The sequence below is a fragment of the Rhea pennata genome, chromosome 19 (assembly GCF_028389875.1).
Source record: "Rhea pennata isolate bPtePen1 chromosome 19, bPtePen1.pri, whole genome shotgun sequence".
NCBI classification, from domain to species: Eukaryota; Metazoa; Chordata; class Aves; order Rheiformes; family Rheidae; genus Rhea; species Rhea pennata.
The window spans coordinates 4,924,938-4,943,706 of NC_084681.1; the positions used below are offsets into that span (position 1 = coordinate 4,924,938).

At 48.2% G+C, this 18,769-nt stretch overlaps 1 protein-coding gene across 4 annotated transcripts in view; it reads right to left on the reverse strand.

Annotated features, from left to right (window-relative positions):
* Positions 1-18,769, reverse strand: part of RAB11FIP4 (RAB11 family interacting protein 4) — a 118,145-nt gene that overhangs the window by 13,051 nt on the left and 86,325 nt on the right. For 3 of the 4 annotated variants that reach the window (XM_062591530.1, XM_062591529.1, XM_062591528.1), the window contains exon 4: positions 1,850-2,073. In XM_062591530.1, the coding sequence (XP_062447514.1) occupies positions 1,850-2,073 (224 nt within the window). Of the gene's footprint in view, positions 1-1,849; positions 2,074-11,139; positions 11,241-18,769 lie in introns of those variants that run through there. The other variant, XM_062591531.1, reaches the window with a different exon arrangement.

Below are 18,769 nucleotides of genomic sequence, written 5' to 3' on the forward strand. Positions count from 1 at the left end.
CAACACTCCCACAAGGGAGAGAGGCTAATGATCAGTCCTCAGTTGGGGTGATAATATATACAGCCAATAAAACCCACATTCTGTGTAGCCTGGGAACAGCACTGCTTGCCAACAGGCTGGGGCTCAGCAGTTCACTATCTCATGTATTACCTCGCTAAATTGTTCAGCCAAAGACATGTTTTCTTATGACAGCTACACTGCAAATAATCACCGTTGCTGGACCCACCCGGTAGTGTTCCTCAGAACTTTTGATCTGTGGTCAGTCATAAGCTCTCCCAAACTTTAAAGTGCTTAGGTTGAAACAGCCCATGTTTCAAGATAGATCCTGAACTCACAACCAGCCTCAAGCTGGAAACTTTCTAGAAATTACTCAGTTATTTTCAAGGCAGTTGCTAAAAGCAGTTGTTACTCCCATTCTAACACTTTTTGAAGGAAGCTTAGATTAGTTTAAAAAAAAAAAAATCTATTTCCTGTTCTTGAGAGTATGAGTTTGTAGAGGGCTGATACGGGTCTAGTATACAACCCACCCACTTCTTAGAGAAGTGAGTGTCCTGGTTTGGCCAAGGTTGAAGTCTGTATTATCTCTTCTAACACAAATATATGAAGCTTCCCAAACAGCTCTCTAGAGAGAGAAAATTAAGTAGGTGTCAGAGAATAAAGTAAGATTTGCTCTATACTTAAGAGCTCCTAGCAGCCCTTGGCCCCCTCTATGGAGGGTACAGGACACATGGTGTCCTCCCTCATCTGCCAAGGGCATGAATTGCTCAGGCTGGAGGAAAGATGTCCATTTCAAAAGCAACGATAGTGAAAGTCAGTCATTGCAGGGATGGATGCTTAGAGAAACCAGGAATGGCAGGGCAAGGAGACAAATTTGATGAAGAGCTGGCAAAAACCAGAATTAGCTTGATAAAGTCTCTGGGATAGCTGGTGGGATAAGAAGGCCAAAGCTCAGTTGGCCAAGAAATTTGGGAGCAGGCTGGGAACCAGGCAGAGGCCCAATGAGGCCAGGAGAGGGAAGGAGGCTGGTCTTTGCAAGAGAAAGAAGCTCAAGAGGTACAAACCAAGATGAGAAGTTAGAAACAGGGAAGACAGGGCAGAGGCCTAGGGAGCAGGCCCAGCTGAGCTCTGTCCTGTGGTACAGCATTAACTCAGTTCAAAGTAGGATTAGATCAAGTTGGCCCCTTCCACTCAGTTAGCTTTTACCAGTACTATGCCCCCTCCATCCCCGTACTGCATGAAGAGTAAAGTTAGGGTTACAGAGACATTCTTGTGTTAATAGCAAGCCAGGGTTATACACACACATGCCATGACACCCTGTGTTAAGCACAAGTTACTGCTGCACACTAAAGGTCATGGAAAATTAGAAACATACAGAATTAACTTGGCACATGGAGTAGGCAAAACACATCAGCAGAGTCCATCTTCAGATAACTTAATGAACAAAAGGCTAAAGCAACGTTCCCCACATTGTATTGCTTTGCAGGAGATTCATATTTTAATCCCAGCATATAAAGGGCTCAGGAACACAGAAGTCCCTAAATTCAGGGTGGTGCCAATAAAGTGATCCATTTGGGGAAGGACAGCCCAACATTTTCATTTTAACACATAACATGCAAGTCCCATGGGTGCTCACCAAACAGGCCAGGAGGAGTTAGGACTGAGACTAAGCCACTTACAGGACCTGGACATCCATCTCTCTTACATTTTAAATAGGCATTTTTTTTTTCCAATCCTTCAGCCATCCTCAGGCCCTCCCACGGGAGGAATTAGCCAAATAAAGGCTCCTTCCTCCCTCCTCCTTTGAGGCATATTCAAAATAGGGCCTCCAAAGGGCAAAACCACCACTCACTTGTCATCAGGCAGGAAGAGGCCACTAAGCATGCCATCCTTCTCCTCACTCCGACATACGTCGGAGGCCTCCGAGCTCTGAGCACTCTCAATAGCACTGTCCATGTCAGACTCATGGTGAAGTTCTTGCTGTGCTAGAGTCATCACGTCTTCATCAGTAAAGAGCTCCGACTCGCTGTAGGCCCTTTCGTTGTCCAAGTAGGCACAGTTCTGGATTTCCCTGCCCTGAAAAATAAAAATTGAGAGGCAATTCAGATCAACCTCCAAGGCAGCTGAGAGAAAACAAGAGCAGCAATAACTAGTTCTCTGGATGTCCAGATAAACATGACTAATGTGAAATACAAGTCAAAACAAGAAGCCTGATCCATTTTACAAAGGCCAGATCGTGCAAGCCTCTAAGGTACCTTGCTCCTCCCATAAGGCCTTGAATACTGCTTCTCTCTGACTTACTGTCTCTTCCATAGGAGAGGGACACAAGACCCAATTATAAAATGCAGTCAGTTTTGCCCTAATTTACTCTCTAAATGCAGTGGGAGTAATAAATATCAGTCAGTTTTGCCCTAATTTACTCTCTAAATGCAGTGGGAGTAATAAATATCTTCAGGGGTTTTTAATATAAAGAGGAGCATCTTTTGCAAGAACCTAATCGTAAGACTAACTCTGAGTTACTTTATATGTTAATACTACAGATTACATAAAAGCCAGCCAAGTATTAGTTTCCTCAATCTTTTGAGGCTGTGCATGTGCGTGTAAAATCTATATGGAGAGGAAAAAAAAGTTGGCGGGTGTTAAAACATTTATGGTAGGTCTTGGTGACAACCAAAGATATAAGAGCAGAAAAAAAACCCAAAGCCATCTATTCCCACTTCCTGGAACCACATGTCTTGATTAAGCATTAACTAAACTAAGATGTCATTCTTAGCGCTGCAGCACTTCGTTGTTGCTGCTGGTCCCCCCCTTCTTTTTCCCATGAAGATTTATAATAGCCAAGACAAGTTGTTTTCTATTTTCTTGTCCTTGGGGGACAAAAAAATTCTTAACTGAAAAATATAAAGCCCAAGATCTTATTCTCTGCCCTCTGTTTGATAAATGGCAACACAACGTTGCAGTTCCCATCCAGTGCGACCCAGGGAACTCACAACTATAGTGAGTCACTGCAATTGCAGTGACTCACATCTCCACTCCCAGCCTCACCGGCTACCTCCACCTGCGCTTTTACAATAGAACTATTGCCAGAAAGACAATCATGCATTTAAGGTTTAGCTTACTGGCACCGCATCGAAGCATTTCATTCATGGAAATATCTCACATTGAGGCCCAGTTGTCACCCTGCTGGTTCTTGGTCACGGGAGCATGCTTGCGGGAAGTAAACTCTGCTTTCAGCACGCAGTGTGGCTTCAAGTCTTCCCCTGACACCTCCACCACACAACTAGCTCCAGCTTGGAGTCAGCAGACACAGCTTTGCTAGAGCCCCAGAGGACAAGATCCCCTTTTACAAGAACTGATGTCCTATGCTGAGGACAGTAGTTTTTCTTAGTAGTTTTTTCACCTTAGTATGAAGCCAGAAGCTGCAGCTTTTTAAGATTTACAGCAGTTGCTACTAATAAATGGGAGGTGAGACCTGCACTTCATGATTGTGCAAATTCCCTGTACACTGAGGGTTAAGGAATTCAAAAGAACCACTGCTCCCCCGAAACCTATTTAACTGCTGAATACCCAAGCAGTCAAAAGGACAGCTTCAACAGCAGTGCCTGTATCTTTAGGTATATACTTGGAGCAGAGATCTGAGAAGTTTAATGCAATTAAGCCCTGACTGCCACTATAGAAATGCACTAGCTGGTAAAGTCTGATTCAGCTGAGCAGGCAGCAGATCCCCAAGATACAAGTCCACAAGTCAAGCAGGGAAAAGAAGAAACAGCTCCTGTCCAGCCCTAGCTCCCAATCAGCACAGCTTTTCTGGAGGCCTCAGAGAAGTCTGTGCTTAAGCAAGCCTTTACAGCAGCCAAATCTCACTGGCATTAAACAAATTAACACAAGAAAGTAAAGGCCAAGGAGAGCATGAAAGACTCCTTTTTTGCTCCCTGTAGGCAACATCTCACATCTGTTTTTTCTAATAATAGCAGCCTAGAGGTTCTTTAAAAAGAAAAGTCTATTAGCAATTAAATTTGCATTGTCATCTCTAAAGGCAATGGCTCACCTGTCTCTCCTACCACTTTTTGGCTACCTAGCCTTCTCATACTTACTTTGTAGAGCACCGATTTACAGTTGCAACGCAGAAGGCACTGTACCCATGCTGGTTAGCACCAGAGTCTCCTTTTGAAGTGCAATTATTACTCTGCTCCTAAACTTCCACTTCCAAGCCCCGTGTAAAAAATAAACAAATAAATAAAAATAAAAAAGATGAGTTCTCTGGGGCAGTGACCCATCACATGCCTGAACACCTGCTTCACTGCGAGCCTTGGCGTCCCCTGGAAGCTGGTCCTCCCTCATGCTGTGGGGAGCCATGGCCTGGCAGGGATGGGGCAGAAGGAGGAGCTCAGCCGGCTCTTGCTCCTCAAGCAGGAGAGGAGGGACGTTCTCCCCAGCCACTTCCAGGCCTCTCTCTGCGGGAGGGCAGACTTCGGCACGCCGCATCCCGGGCTGCCGGCCCCCCTTCTCTGCAGGTGCGGCGTCTGCCCCAGAGAGCGGTGCGAACGTGCTGTGCGTTTGGGGAGCCTGTCTCAGCCGCCCAAGCACCGGGCAGTCAAATTGCACGCCGAAGACCCTCGCTCGGACACATGCTCAGCCCTCTCAAAGCACGAGCACGGGAAGGGCAGTCCCACCAGGAGGGCTCAGCTCCAGCAGCCGCATCCACTGGTTCTGCATGCTCCAAGTGCCCAGGGTCTCGCCAGCTCCCTCAGCAAAGCTACATCTTCAGTGCAAGTCACAACTGCACATTCCCTTCTATGGCCTAAATAGCCAGAAAAAGAAAACAAAGTCCCTTAAAAAGAGATAATGCAGGTTAAAAAAGCTACTACAAGAAGTCAGAAGTGAGGTACATCACAGCTAAACAACACACAAGCATCCATACATCACTGACTGCAGCTACAAGATACTTAGACCTTAACTTCAGAGCAATCGCAGTTTCAGGCGGTATCACAACAAACCCCAAAACAAAAAACCCTACAACCAACCAAAAAGATAAGCAGCATAAAACCCTCTATGCAAAACTACGGAGGAGGAAATTGAAAGGTAGTTTAGATAACCATAGTACTGCATGTACCAAATGAGAGGTTGGCATTATACAAGCATTATTCAGCTAGCCTTAAAGGAGCTAGCTCTTGAGTCTCAGCAGGATGTGAAAGATTATGAGACATATCTATCCTGAGTCATTTATTTTTAGTGCCCATTTCATGCATAATCCTAAACCAGGAAGAGAAAGAGGCTCCAACAACCTGAACATGAATCACTGTTTCCAGTTCTACTGGACACTTCTCCTCTTTGCTGGCTGGGTCAAAAAGGATGAAGTAGCTGCTTGTGATCCTGAAAATTCCCATTAAAAAAAGAATATCATGTTAAAGCACCACCAACACAAGATAGCTCGGGTAGCAGTACGTGCTTTGCACTTTATTGAAGCGGATGCTCAAGATATCTTCAAGAGCTTCACAGGCAATGGGCCAACCACTTGTGTAGCGACTGTTGAATATTCAGCAACAGTTGGCTCTGTAGACACACCTGCTGCCCAGCGCTCCAAGGCCACTTCGCTGCAGGAAGGGAATTCATTACTCCCCGAGAGGCAGTTGTGCGGCTGGAGCCTCACGCGCTGAGATGGGCGAGTAAGCGGAGGCTGCCTCGGCACGGCCACGCGAGCCAGGAGGGAGCGAGTCCCACGCAGCGGCTCCGGCCCTGGCGGCATGGCACGGCGCTGGCGTTGGGTGGCCGCGGGCTGGCAGTGACCCGCCTGGGCTTTCCCGGGTTGGGAGCGAGCCTGAAGATTCGCCAGCTGCGGCACTTCCCTTGCCAGAGACACCCCAATCCCGCGCCCATTTGACAAGCCAGATCCATCAGTGGTGGGACGCAGGTGTGCTCAGGGTCCCAACATCTGCCCCTGCCAGCCTCTTCCCAGCAAAAGTGCAGTGGGGAAGGGGGTGGGGGGGGAAGGAGCTTTCAGGAGGGTTCACAGGGGGGAGGAAAAGAGGAGGGAAGCTGTCGAAACAGGTTGTCTCCTATTTCAACATGAAAAGGAACAGCAAGTTTCCTGAAATAGCTGAGAGTTTAAAATCTCTCAAGAAGTTCAAGATCTCTGCACAGACAATGGTTATTTTACTAAGCTGTTCTAACAAAAAGCTATTTTAGGGCCTCAAATTACAGTTTGTTCAATGCAAGAGCTTTCTCCAACTATTTAGCTATTCAAGTGTAATATCTGAAGCTCAGTTTAAGGCAAAACTTCACACACTAATGCTGTGGGTAGGAGTTCCTATGGAATTCCTATGGGCAAGTTTACTCTTAAGACCCAAATCCAGTATCAAGTGCTGCAGAACATCTAGGAAAGCTGGCAAGAGTTCCCAGGCAGTGGGCAAGCATAGGAGTACCGGGCAGCAAACTGCCAGCCACTGTTTCACACCTAAGATAACACCTGTATCTCATAAATCATGAAATTCAAGGACAACAGCTTTTGAATGTAAGACTTCAGCTCCCGAGCTGTTCATGCTGAAGCACACGAGCAGACAGGCCCAGAGGTTTTCAAAGGCTGCTTTGTGCTCTGAAGAGGAGGTTCAAACTGACATGCCTTTTCCAAGGCAGCGGAGAGCGGCAGCAGGCTGCAGCCAGCCCGGGAACGGCAGGAGCCGGCAGTGTTTACACTCTGCTACCTGTCACTTTAATCGGCCTTAATAGCCGTGCCAGACCTCATCGTGCCCAGGGTCTAGATCCAAGCGCTCCTTTACACAGGTCATTGCTTGTGCTCTGAAACTTTTAGCATTAAGAGGCTTCAGCAGGCAGCTAATTGATCTTCCAAAGAAAGCAAAAGAAGAAAAAGTCTCTCATTTCTTTGAAGTTGCATCACATCGCTCCCGGGGCTGCTTCTCACTGTTCGGCTGTAATAAGCCACTAATCACCACGGGAGGTTCAGCGTAGGGAGCATCCTCTTCCAGGAGGGGGAAGCACCGCAGCGCCGGGCCAGGTAGCGCCTTCGCTACCCTTCCAGTGCAACCGGGCCAGTGCATCGGTTGTAGAGCTCAGAAGAAAAGCCACTGATCCTTTGCCACCTCGTCCCAACACTGCTCAAAGCACTTTTAGCTCCAGAACCACAAAACTGTTTCCATTTTCCTTCACATTTTAAAAAGGTGCTAAGTGACACCACACTGACATGCTGCGAGGATGTCATAAAATGTCACTTAGAAACCTCTAAGGTACCACTCCAGCTGGAATGGGAGAGAGACCTAATTATCTGAAGAGGGAAAAAAAATTAGTCTCTGGTCATGTTTCTCAGCATTCAGTGTGAAACGCTTTGGACTGTGCAAGCTGCTAGACACGGAGCTCTGGCAGACGGGGTTACAGGCAACTGTTGAAGTCAGCTATGGTCAACTCCGCATCACTTTTGTGAGATGCACATGGGCACTGCAGCCCTTGGTTTGAAAAAAAGCTGCTATACACTTAAAAAGAAGGAAAAAAGAAAAAACTATTCATGATATTTGCCTAAAAGATGATCTGTACAGCAGACAAGCGTGACATAACTTACCCTCTTGAGAAGTCTTAGCCTTGAGATGAAACAATCTCTTTCTTTCTATTTTTAAAGTCAGATCAGCAGTAACAGGAAGAGAGGGCAGAAAATAAATTTACCAGGGATCATTTTCTGGGACCAATTCTCAGGCTGGCCTGTTTGAAACCTGCCTCTTCTCAGCAACAGTGCCAGTCAAGCTAGCACTAGTACATGATGAGCTACAGCATTTACTGTCACGTTGGCACAAACAGTTGGTGACAAAATTACTGAGACCACTGCGCCCCGGGCACCATATGGCTAACCGCGGGGCCAGATGCCACAGCACAGGCACCGAAATGCAGATTTGCAACTCGTAGTAAACAGGCAGCCCAAAGATGCCCCAGTATATACAAGCCTTAAGACCAAGGGTCAGAGTTAAGCTGAGATTAAAATATTCCAAAGCAATATTACAACTAAATGCCCAGACCATGACCAGGAGAACAGGAAGCTGCTCAGAGAGACATGTTTTTATTTTAAGCCTCTTAATTCAAGCATAGTCCTAGCACCCGCTTCTCAGTTCAGGTCCTTAATTAACCACGTCTGAGTTGCAGGATACTCTTTGCAACTAGAGTTTGTGGCTCAGGAGACAGCTGAGCTCACACGGTAACTTGCTTTCCTTGACAAGCCTCAAGGTCACCCAGCTGGGTACACAGCAAACAGCAAAAGCCTTGCATCACACTCGCCTGTGGGTGCTGCAGGCTTTGGGGTCGAGAGCTCCCAGCCGACTCAGTGCCGCTGCGGACTGCTGCTGGGGGCCGGGCCGGGCCGGGGGGGAGGCCCCCCAGGAGCCCATCCTGCATGGGCCGCATGCGGACCGGGGAGAAGCACACTGTCCTAGGCACTGACAGCTCTGCCCACGTTTAATCATTTACAGGAGTCCCAGTTATGTTGTTCTTATCCCCAAAGAAACTGGAAACTGTAGTATTTGTATTTCTTTAATATATTACTACAAATTTAGCCTCTAGCAAACACAGGGAAAGAAACTTTATTGAGATTTTCTGCCTCACAATTTATATTGGTGCCCTCCCACCCAAAACGATTAGACGACGTTGCAGTTGCCAGCGAGGAGGAATGCCTGGGGAACGGGAACAGTTTCAGACCCAAGGAGGAGCAGTCACACCCCGGCTGCCACTGCACACTCAGAAATCCCACCGTGCTCAATGGTGGGTAGCTTATATTGGTAAGTCAAGGGAAAACATTAAGGATGGGGCTTTAGCTCATATGGAAACACTTCCTAGGCTTGTCTCTATTTGGACTGACCGGTTGAGCTCTGGAACTAACCTACTTTGTGTTTCAGAAATACTGAAGCAGCTCTGAAGATCTCATTGTAGATGAGCTTTGCTACCAAGCAAACTATAGTTTGCATTTGTCATGTGTCAAGTACTAAGACCTCAGCAATCATAAACCCTGGCAAATTCAGCAGATTGTGTTTTTTCCACTCATATGGTAAAATACAAGAAAATATCGCTATGTGTAAGCATGGGTTTTTTCCCCCCTTGAACTCATACAGGCAAAACAGACACGGATCAAGCAGAAACGATTCCTAACATTAGTTTGCACACTGAGAACAAGGCACAAAGTCAAAGACCAGTGCTATTAATCAGCATTACTAGCTGCAACACAGTGGTCAAAGCACTGGTTTAGGCTGTCAAGAAGCACTCACAGAGCCTGTCTTATGTTCACTACAGCCATCACTCTAAACAACTACGGGAAGCGCAAAAGGAATCAGATTATTACGCTGCATTTCAGAATTTAAGAGGTCAGCTAGCTAAGCATGGCATTCACAAGCATTTGTGAACACTGAAGTTCAGAGACGAGCTCACTCAGCAGCAACCCAGGATTAGCTTGATAACCATTGAAAGCATTTCATTAGGACACTGCATGTGGAAGACAGAAAGAGTTAAGATCAAGGTTTGCTCACAGGCACATGTAGCAGGACTGGTTAATCAGTAACGGAAGCGAAGCTATTGCACTCCCCGGGCTGCTTTGGCATGGGGACTGTTCTGTTTTGAAGCCTTTGCATATGGCTAAGATCCTCCAACCGTTGTGGCTCTAAGAGCCCTAACAAGGCAACTGCAGCTGAGAAACATCTGCATGTCAGGTGGCTTCACCAATATTCGCTGATGTTTGCAATAATTCTTCAAACAAAGTTAAAAGAGCCCATTAAAAGAGGGTTTAACGCTGCTTAGAGGCCACTATGTCTCGTAATGGGAACTGCACAAGCTTCTTTGATTTGTGCAGGCTCTGCCAAACAGCCACCAGAAACTCCATAGCCTTCATCCAGCTCTGCAAATAATACACAATGCTCCTAAAAATACTTAGTGGCGGTACCCCCTCCCCAGAAACCCAAGGGCCAGAGGCAGGGAGTCGCTCTCATCACACTCAAGTTCCCCCTTCGTTCTCCTTTTTACCCAGAGCCAAGGAACAGTTTGCAAAGGCCAGTTCAGGTCTCACAGCAGAGAGCAATCCCACCTTCAGCACGGCCAGCCGGCAGCAGTGAGACAGCTCTCTGCTGACTGTAGCTACAATAAGGTATCAACAGGACAGGAACAACCACAGAGGTGTCTCGACTACTATCGCACAGAGGAATTACACTGATTTAATGGCCTGTACACCAGTACCAAGCCCACATTTGGGGGCTACAACCACCCTATGTCAGAAGTGCTCTCCCATTTACTCTTAACGCGAGTAAATAATTCAGCAAAACCACACGAGCTCTTTCCAGAGAAGCTGTTACTCACGTCCCAACGGCCTCTAACCTCCTAAGCGCGTTGGAACGAGCGATCACCGCTACCACCAAAGCGGCAGCATTCGACTGCCGCCCCGAAGAGCGGCGGCCGGGCAGCACCCAGAGGCGGGACGGCGCTCGCACCCCGGCAGCTGCGCCCCGGACACCTGCCCTCCGCCCCACGGGAGCGCGTGACGGTCCGACCCCATCTCGGGCCACCGCAGACCACTCCAGACCAGGCCTGTCGCCTCGGCCCGCGGCGAGGGGCTCTTCCCGGCCGTCTCTGCAGCCTGCCGGGGCCCGCCAACGCGTTCACCACCGCAGCTCGGCAGCCAAACCACTCAACGGCAAGCCAGAGCCGCCCAAACGCGGCGGCACCGGGCGCGGGGAGCCCCGCGCCGCCCCCCCGCGCCGCGCCGCGCCGCTCGCACCTCCGCGGCGCCCGGGCGGTGCCCGCGGCCAGCCCGAGCCTCAGCGCCGGCGGCCTCACAGCGCAGGCCACAGGCCGCCTCCCCGGGGAACGCGGAAAAAGAGGAGCGGGGGGAAAAATAATAAAAGTAGCTCAGCTCTACCTGTGCCGCTCCCGGCGCTTCCCCGCGCCCTCTGCGCCCACCGAAACTCAAACGCCGCGACGGGGCGGCACGGAGATGCTTCCCCCGCCCCGCGCAGCCCAAACCCCCGCAGCCGGCGCAATTATGCAACCTGCTGCTGCCGCGGCAGCGCGGCCGGGGGTGGGGGGCGGCCCCGCAGCGCCCGCCGCCCCCCCTCGGCCCCCCCTCGGCCCCGGCCCTTTCTCTCCCGCCGCCCCCGCCCGGGCACCGACCTGCGACCCCGCCGCTGCCCGGCTGCCCTGCGCCTCGGCCCGCACGGCGGTGCCGGCTCTCCCGCCCTCGGTACCTGGCGCGGCCGCGGGGAGGCGGGCGGTGCTGCCCCCGCCCCCGCCCCCGCCCCGCCGAGGGGCCGCCCCGGCAGGCGGCAGCGCGGCCCCGCTCCGCCGCGGGCAACAGTTGGCAGCGCGCAGGCCCCGCCCCGCCCCGCCCGGCGGTTGCCAGGCGACGCGCGGTACATTGTATCCGCTGGGCAGCGGCGCTCTGTGACGTCACAGAGCGGGGTGCGAGGGTCGGGCGCCCGCGGCGGCCGCGGTTCAGCCTTCGTCTCCGGCTTTTCCTTCCCTTCCCCTTCCCTTCCCCTTCCCCTTCCCTTCCCCTTCCCCTTCCCTTCCCCTTCCCTTCCCCTTCCCTTTTCCTTCCCCTTCCCTTTTCTTTCCTTTTCTTTCCTTTTTTTTGCAGTCTGCTCCTCCTTTGGGAAATTGCTCTCCTCCAAATTTGCCGTAATGAAATTTTGCATATGTGCCGTATTTCCTCTCCATGCTCTGCTCGTATTTTCAGCTGTAGCTCCGTATTTTTGCCTCGTGCCTTCCACCGAATCGCCTGGGACAGCCGGTGAAACGCGGCCGCTTTGGCTTCTTGCGACGTGAAGCGTTGCTTAAAAACTGAACGAGTCTAAATACAGATATATCAGCGTTCAGAGCTAGGGAAGGGGCAGATCTGTTCTGAAAGAGCGCGGCGAGGAGGAGGAGGAGGAGGAGGAGGAAATCTCGCAGGGCCCTAGCGCAGGGCAGGCGCCAGGCGCCCCCGCGGCCTCCCCTGCGTGAGGTCTGCGCGTACCGTAGCGAGGCGCCAGCAGCGCGTCCCTGACACAACGACGGCATCTGCAAAGACACACACCTGGAAGGCGAGCGGACGGAGGAATCTCTACAGACCGGTCTCGGTTTCCAGCCCCTCTCAAGGTGAACCGGCTCCTCTGGCCGCAGCAGCGCGCACGCCGCGTCCCTCACCTCGATCCTTTGAGTTAGGCGATAAAGAAACGCAAAACGCGCAAGGGCTCGAAACACTCGCACAGACTTTGGTAGCTTAAATTCACTTCACTTTTTAGGAGTTGTGTAACTTCCTTTTTCACAACGTCTCACAAGACCCGTGTTCACTGCACTGTCTGTGCTAAGAAAAAAACAACTAAAGAAATAGTAAAACAAATAATAAAATAGTAGAATAGAAGTAATTGCTCCGGGCGTGCAGGAAAGGACTCGGCGTCAGAGGGTGGCACTCACAGCACCCGTCTACGAGACTCCTGCCGAGGAGCCGAGCTCCAGCCCGGCCTGACGCCACGGCTGTCGCCGGAGCGTGGTACGCACAGGAAAAGCCAGGACTCCTTAGCCTGGCGTCCTGCGATTTCCCTTGCACCCTGCCGCATTCTCAAAGGTGTTTTTAAATAGAATATCAAATAGAATGCTTCTAAAATCTACTTTTCCTTTGAGGATTTAATTTGAGAGAGATGTTTGTATGTCAAGGGCTCATTGCAGAATAAACAACAATCATAACCAAAATAACTACTTGCATATTATATTTTTTATGGTTTCCCAACAGATGCAAGTAAAAAGTGTCTGTGTTGTTACATTGATCGGGCAGAATTACGGCACATTGTGAAAGGCATCCTGATACTTCAGGGATGATCAGCAAACATGATATATTTTCAACAGCTTGCGATGAGCAAAATGTAAAATAAATGTTTAACAGATTAAGCAACAACAGTTGAAAATTGTATTACAAGGAAGGTGTTAAGAATGTAAGTACAACTGTTCAGCACATCGGCTGAATGTATTAGTAATTCTGCTACCCTGGGCTCTGTCAGTTATTACACAGTAATAATTAAGAATACATAAACGTCTCCCTGAGAGAATTTTTGCTCAGTGAAGGCCCCAGAAAATGTGCAGGTTTAAAACAATCATTTCTTATTAAGGAATGGCTCTATAAAAACTTGATTAAGTAACAACCATAAATACAGTACAGGGCCATCTCTCACTTCATTAAAGCTAAGCCCGATTAAGCAGAGATTGTTGCAGGCTGGCTTTGATCTCCGCCGAGACCAAAGCCACGCGGCCGCGCTCCTGCCCGGCGAGGCGGAGCGCCCGCTGCGCTGCTCGCCCGGCCAGGGCAGCCCGCTGCACGCAGCGCCCGCGGCAGGGCAACCTGCCGCTCCCGCCCCGAGCGCCGCCGCGGCTGCCGCAGCGCCTCCGCGCGAGGGCTGCCACCTCCGCCGCCCCTCGGAGGCAGACCCCTTCCACGAATCCCACTAGCGCATCGACCACGGCTGGTTACGCTAACGACAAGAAACCGGAGCTGAAGTGTGCAGAACGGGGACTAATCACTAATGAAGCTAATGAGATCACTAGAACATACAGACCAAAACCACATCTCCGTTACCTTGTGAAATCTGGCAATTCCCATTACGCTACAAGGGCCTTTAATCACACTCTCTGTGCCAACTATTGGGGGCTATTTTGCACAAATACTTATGTAAAATTACCTTCCGTGTGTTTTTTTCCCTACAACAACAGCTGGACAAGTTATTACTGCAGATAATGGCTCTGCTTGACAATGAGAGATCCCAGACTAGTAATTACACTTGGTCGGATCTTCATCTCATCTACTCTCATCTGACTTTGGAGTGCTTCCTTTGAAGCAAATGCAATGAGACTGCTGTGAATTACTGCAATATTATTATTAGTCACATTTATTATGGCAGAATGAGCCAAGAACGATCTCTAAATTAAGCTCGTCCCTGCAGAAACACGGGCAGCAGGTAGGCGCCACCCCAAAGACCGTAGAGTCATGAGAGGCAAAGAGAGACCTCGTGGTGGGGAGAAGGGGGCTCGCTTGGGGCGAGCGCGGGCACCGGGGCTGGTTCCCGGGGCAGCAGCGAGGCACACCGGGAGCCACGCGAGGGGCCACGGGCTCTCGCAGCCCCTTGGGCACGGGTCTCTGCTTCGCGGGGTCTTTAAAGCAGAGGCCTCTGGCTGGAGAACACACCTCTCGCTAACTGCAGCTCTGAGAGTGTTTTAATGACACATTTCTAGCGTTTAGCCCCTAGTCTGTACAATATAGCTAGCAAAGGAAAGGAAAAAAAGAAAAAAGAGACAAGACAAGAATAATTTACTCTTCCTATGGCGAATGTTTCTCACATGGGCACACAGCTAACAATAAAGTTGCAAAATAAAGCATCCAAAAGCTATGCAAAGCCTGCACTGAGCTCCTGGGTGCAACTTCACTTTGGTCCTACTGCTTGTTTGAGTTAAGATATCTCTTTAATTACACAATCATCTGCTATTTCCTGGTCTGGCTTTGGTCAAGGCACAGATCGGATGATGCTCCATTTATGAGCAGCTATTCAGTATCTGCTTTAGTCTCCCTGATCAAAGTGAGGTTCATATCTTATTTACAGCTACTACTAACAGCCGTCTCTGCAGACAGAACTGTTTACTTCCCCCCAAGCTTTTCTGTGGTGTTCATCACTCTGACATCTGAGCGCTTTGCAAAAATTCACTCATCTTCATAAAGCTGCTTCCAAATGAGAGAAGACGGTATCCCCTCTTCACAGACCAGGAGCTGTTGCACAGACAGATTGAGGTCAAACATTTCCACTCGTGATCAGCCCTAATTTGAAATGTCTCAGATCTGGCTTTTTCTTTTATATACCTTCAAAAATAATGCCAAAACAAAAATATTCTGTTTTGTGTGTTGAAATACAGCTCTGTCTGACTTCTTATGAAGTCTGATATTATATGAATGGGAGAGGAGCACTGGGATTGAGAAATGCTGGCCACCAGAAATGCTGGCCACCAGATGATAACTTTCTGACTGCCAGTCCCAGGAGCACTGAAACCCAACACAGATAACCCATGTGAATAAGAAAAATGCTTTTATAAGCTTAAATGAAGCAGCAGAATCTATCTCAAAAAACTATACACATTGGAATTTTTCTTCCCAGTTCAAAACACAGGCCATATCCCATGAGTACAGTTTGATGTAGCAGGACTTGTGGGTTCTCCGCACTCCTTGGAGTCTGCCACATTAAGCATGGAGAAATACAGGGAGCTTTGTAGTATACAAGACCACCCTGGGAAGTAAGGCTTTCATTTTATCAGCGCGTTAAAAGCATCTGTGAATCAAATGTGCCAGTATCACTTTATGCCATGAAAATGCTGCCCAGGGATTCTCAGGACTCATCTTTTCAAATGCTGATACCTCTTTCTCGGTTTTAATAAAAGGCAGCTACAAAAACAAAGTGGGCCATGTGGTCTCAACGAAGCAGAGACTATGACAATCAATAACAGAAACAATCTGCACTTCCTAGAGGATAGAATTTGCTTTTAGCAGAAGCATCTATAAAACTAGACATCACTCAAGACCTCCCTTCATTTTTCCTTGGGACAATGAGGCTGCTGAGCCCAAAGTGCATCTGTGCTTATGAAGGTTTGCAAATCCAGGACAGTGTGTACACTGGTAACATGACCGTGTAACTTATGACGATGTCTACGATTTAACTCAGTTAAATTAAATTGCACATCGAAGTTTTATCTGCTTGGAACATTGCAGCTGAGGCCATTAATCATCTCTGTCTTATCATTCCAGCGTCATCTCCATGTAGCCCAAATCTAGTAATAGGGGCTCCTTAAGCAGACGTATTCATATAGCCAAATGCCGTCCAGACCATGAGCTAGCTTTCATCAGGGAAAACAAACCTGTCAGGAACAAGATGGCCTGGACTTGGTCCTTTGGCACTAAGGTCTATGGTCACTTCATCAAGGCTAAGTGCAAAGTTACTTCATGGAGACTTAGAAGGCCACAGGCAGGCAGAAGCTGTTGGCTGTGCTTGACCACTTCCATAAGGACACCAGGGGCCTGGGGACTTCACTAGTGTACAAGGATCTGCAATCTCACATACGTGCAATGTCACGTATGTGACAGAGACATGAATTCATCCACTTCCTATGACTCTGCGTGTCAACGACATTGTGGCACTCGTCTCTATTCCTTATCTCTAATTTTTAGACAGTGCCCAGCTCTTTGCTTCACCAAAGGAGGAACTACATGTTTTCAGTTCCTTCTGCCTGATAGACACTGCAACATTTGTGAGCAGAGGAGCTGGCTTGTCAGATTAAGAATGTTTCAGTAATGTTAAAAAAATATTATCTCAAAGTTAGGGCTACTGCAAATTAATACATGCCAAGTTCAGGATTCCTTTTGCTTTTAGGATCCTGAGTCCTACAGAAAGTCAGGAGGGGGTTTGGCCACACTTCCGGTCCATCAGAAAGCAGAATTTTTGTTCTTCAGTGTGGCTAAAAAATAGCAACTACTAAAATATTAACATACAGATGGAAAATCCTCTACTTCTTATGAGTAATGCCTACAAAGCACTTCAGAGGCATGGCTGGATATTACAGAAAGAAGTCCAATCTCAGTAAGAAACATCCAGATTTTAATTTAAAATTCACACATGGCTAGTTTTATCAGCTGAGATACGAATTGTATTCTAGCCTGAGCAACTCACTACAGACATCAAAACAATATTTTTTTTAAACCCGGGCCATTCCTAGCATGTTCCCTTACCTCTGCGATTTGCGCTCCCATTCACTAGTTTCTGTTCACATTGAAATTGAGCCAGCCAGTGACTTCCATCAGCTCCCTGCCACAGCAGGCATATACAGTAAGTTAATTTTCTGCAACCACAGAAAGACAACTCTATACGTTCCCTACTATTTCATTTTGGTGAACTTTAATCTTGAGCTGAGAATTTTTGTTTCCCTAAGAGACAGGAATTGCCAGTCAGTGCTGGAATTTTTTGCAACTCAGAGACACATAGTAAGGAAAGAAGCAGTGTAAAGAGAAAAAAAAAAAACCAAGATTTTTGGCATGGTGATAGGGATGCTTTGGTCATCTTCCATGACCTCCTGGGAGACAAAAACAGGCTAAAAGAGAAAAGATACCAGAAGAAACTTATTGTCAAACCTTACAACCACAGTTATGCCCCCTCCCTCACTTTGCCTTACCTGGTACTTTATTAACTGCTACACTAGGATTTCAAAGCTAAAGTCATCTTAACATGTTGCCCCACTGAACAGGACCAATGCACTTGCCTTCCTCCCTAGGTATTTCCATACCGAAGGGACATAAAAACTTGCAGAAAACTCTGTCTTGATACTAAACTGCTCAAGAAGAGTTACGGCAAACCGGCCCCCTAAGTCAGAGAGGAGAAAGCAGCAGAGATTTTGCCTGTACGGTCACACCATGTCCTGCCCTTCGCTGTGGCCCAGCCAACTAGAGCCAGAGCCTCTCCGGGGACACAAAGAGCCCAAGATCCCAGACCACAAGACATAAAAACATTTCTGTGCACTGATTGCCTCATCACAAAAACCTCATTATCACAGCCGTCAATCAGCAGGACGGACCAGCCGCTAGCATGGGAACTAGTGATAAGAGCTGCTCATCCTCAGATGCTTTCGTGGCCTGGAACAACGTAAGTGACGGCAGCTTTATACAGCAGCAGGTTCCTCAAAGTGTCCCGTCTCCTCGCCGCGAGATGGCACAAGTAAAGTGGAGAGACTTCCCATAGCTCTGTCACACTACAGGGGCAGGAACATACGGCTCCTTAAATTCCGTATTGAAGCATCACTCTTACAGAGGTAGTTGTTTAACAGCCAGATAAACGCACTGTCATTTAGATTTATGCTTCACAGTGATGAAGTCCTGTGATCAGATGGAAAAAAACAAGAGCCTTTTTCTTTATGGATTTCCCAGCACATAAATCTTGTATACATTTCCTATCCCTATTCATAAGTGACAATCCAAAAATTGAGTATTATTAATCACTTGCTTGGTATGCACCCTCTCCATGTTTCATGTAAGTCCTTGATTTACTGATAAAGGGTGGCTATATTCCCACACACGCTGATGTAAAGCTGGATTTGTTCACTCATGTTCAGTTTTGATCCTAGTAACCCATGGCCACTGCTCAGGGTAGTGGCTTAACAGAGAGAAGAATTTGGTCCATGAATTATTGACCTAAACACTGAAGTGATTTTAAAAAATTCAGAAAAATTCTGTTGCCATTTTTGAATCAACTAAAACATGTTTCACAAGGCAGAGATGTTCAAAAACCCACCAAACACTCTGAACATGCAGTGTCTGAATCAGAAGCTGTAATAAATGGACTCAGAGAGCTTTTTTAATATTAGCTATTAATAAGTGGAAGTGTTCACAATGACAAATACAGTGTATTTTTAGTCTCTACCAGAATATTAGCCTGGCCTTCATCAGCACTTTTTGTCAAATTCCCTGCTTTCACACAGGAGCACCACACTCCAGTTGTGAGGCTAATGCTCGTCTAACTACGCAGACCCGCAGACTCCTCCCAAGCTTGTATTTCCATTTCCGAAAAAGCTCTATAGGCTGGGTCTGACTACCGCCAAGCTGCGTATGTCCGTCCACCTTGCTTTATTCCATCTCCAGTATTCAAGAATATTCTTATCAATGTTCAACAATTTCAGCTTACTTCACCTTGAATTACTCGAGTGACTCCAGCCAGCTTTTACGTCTGCGTTGCCTTTGCTTCCCAGC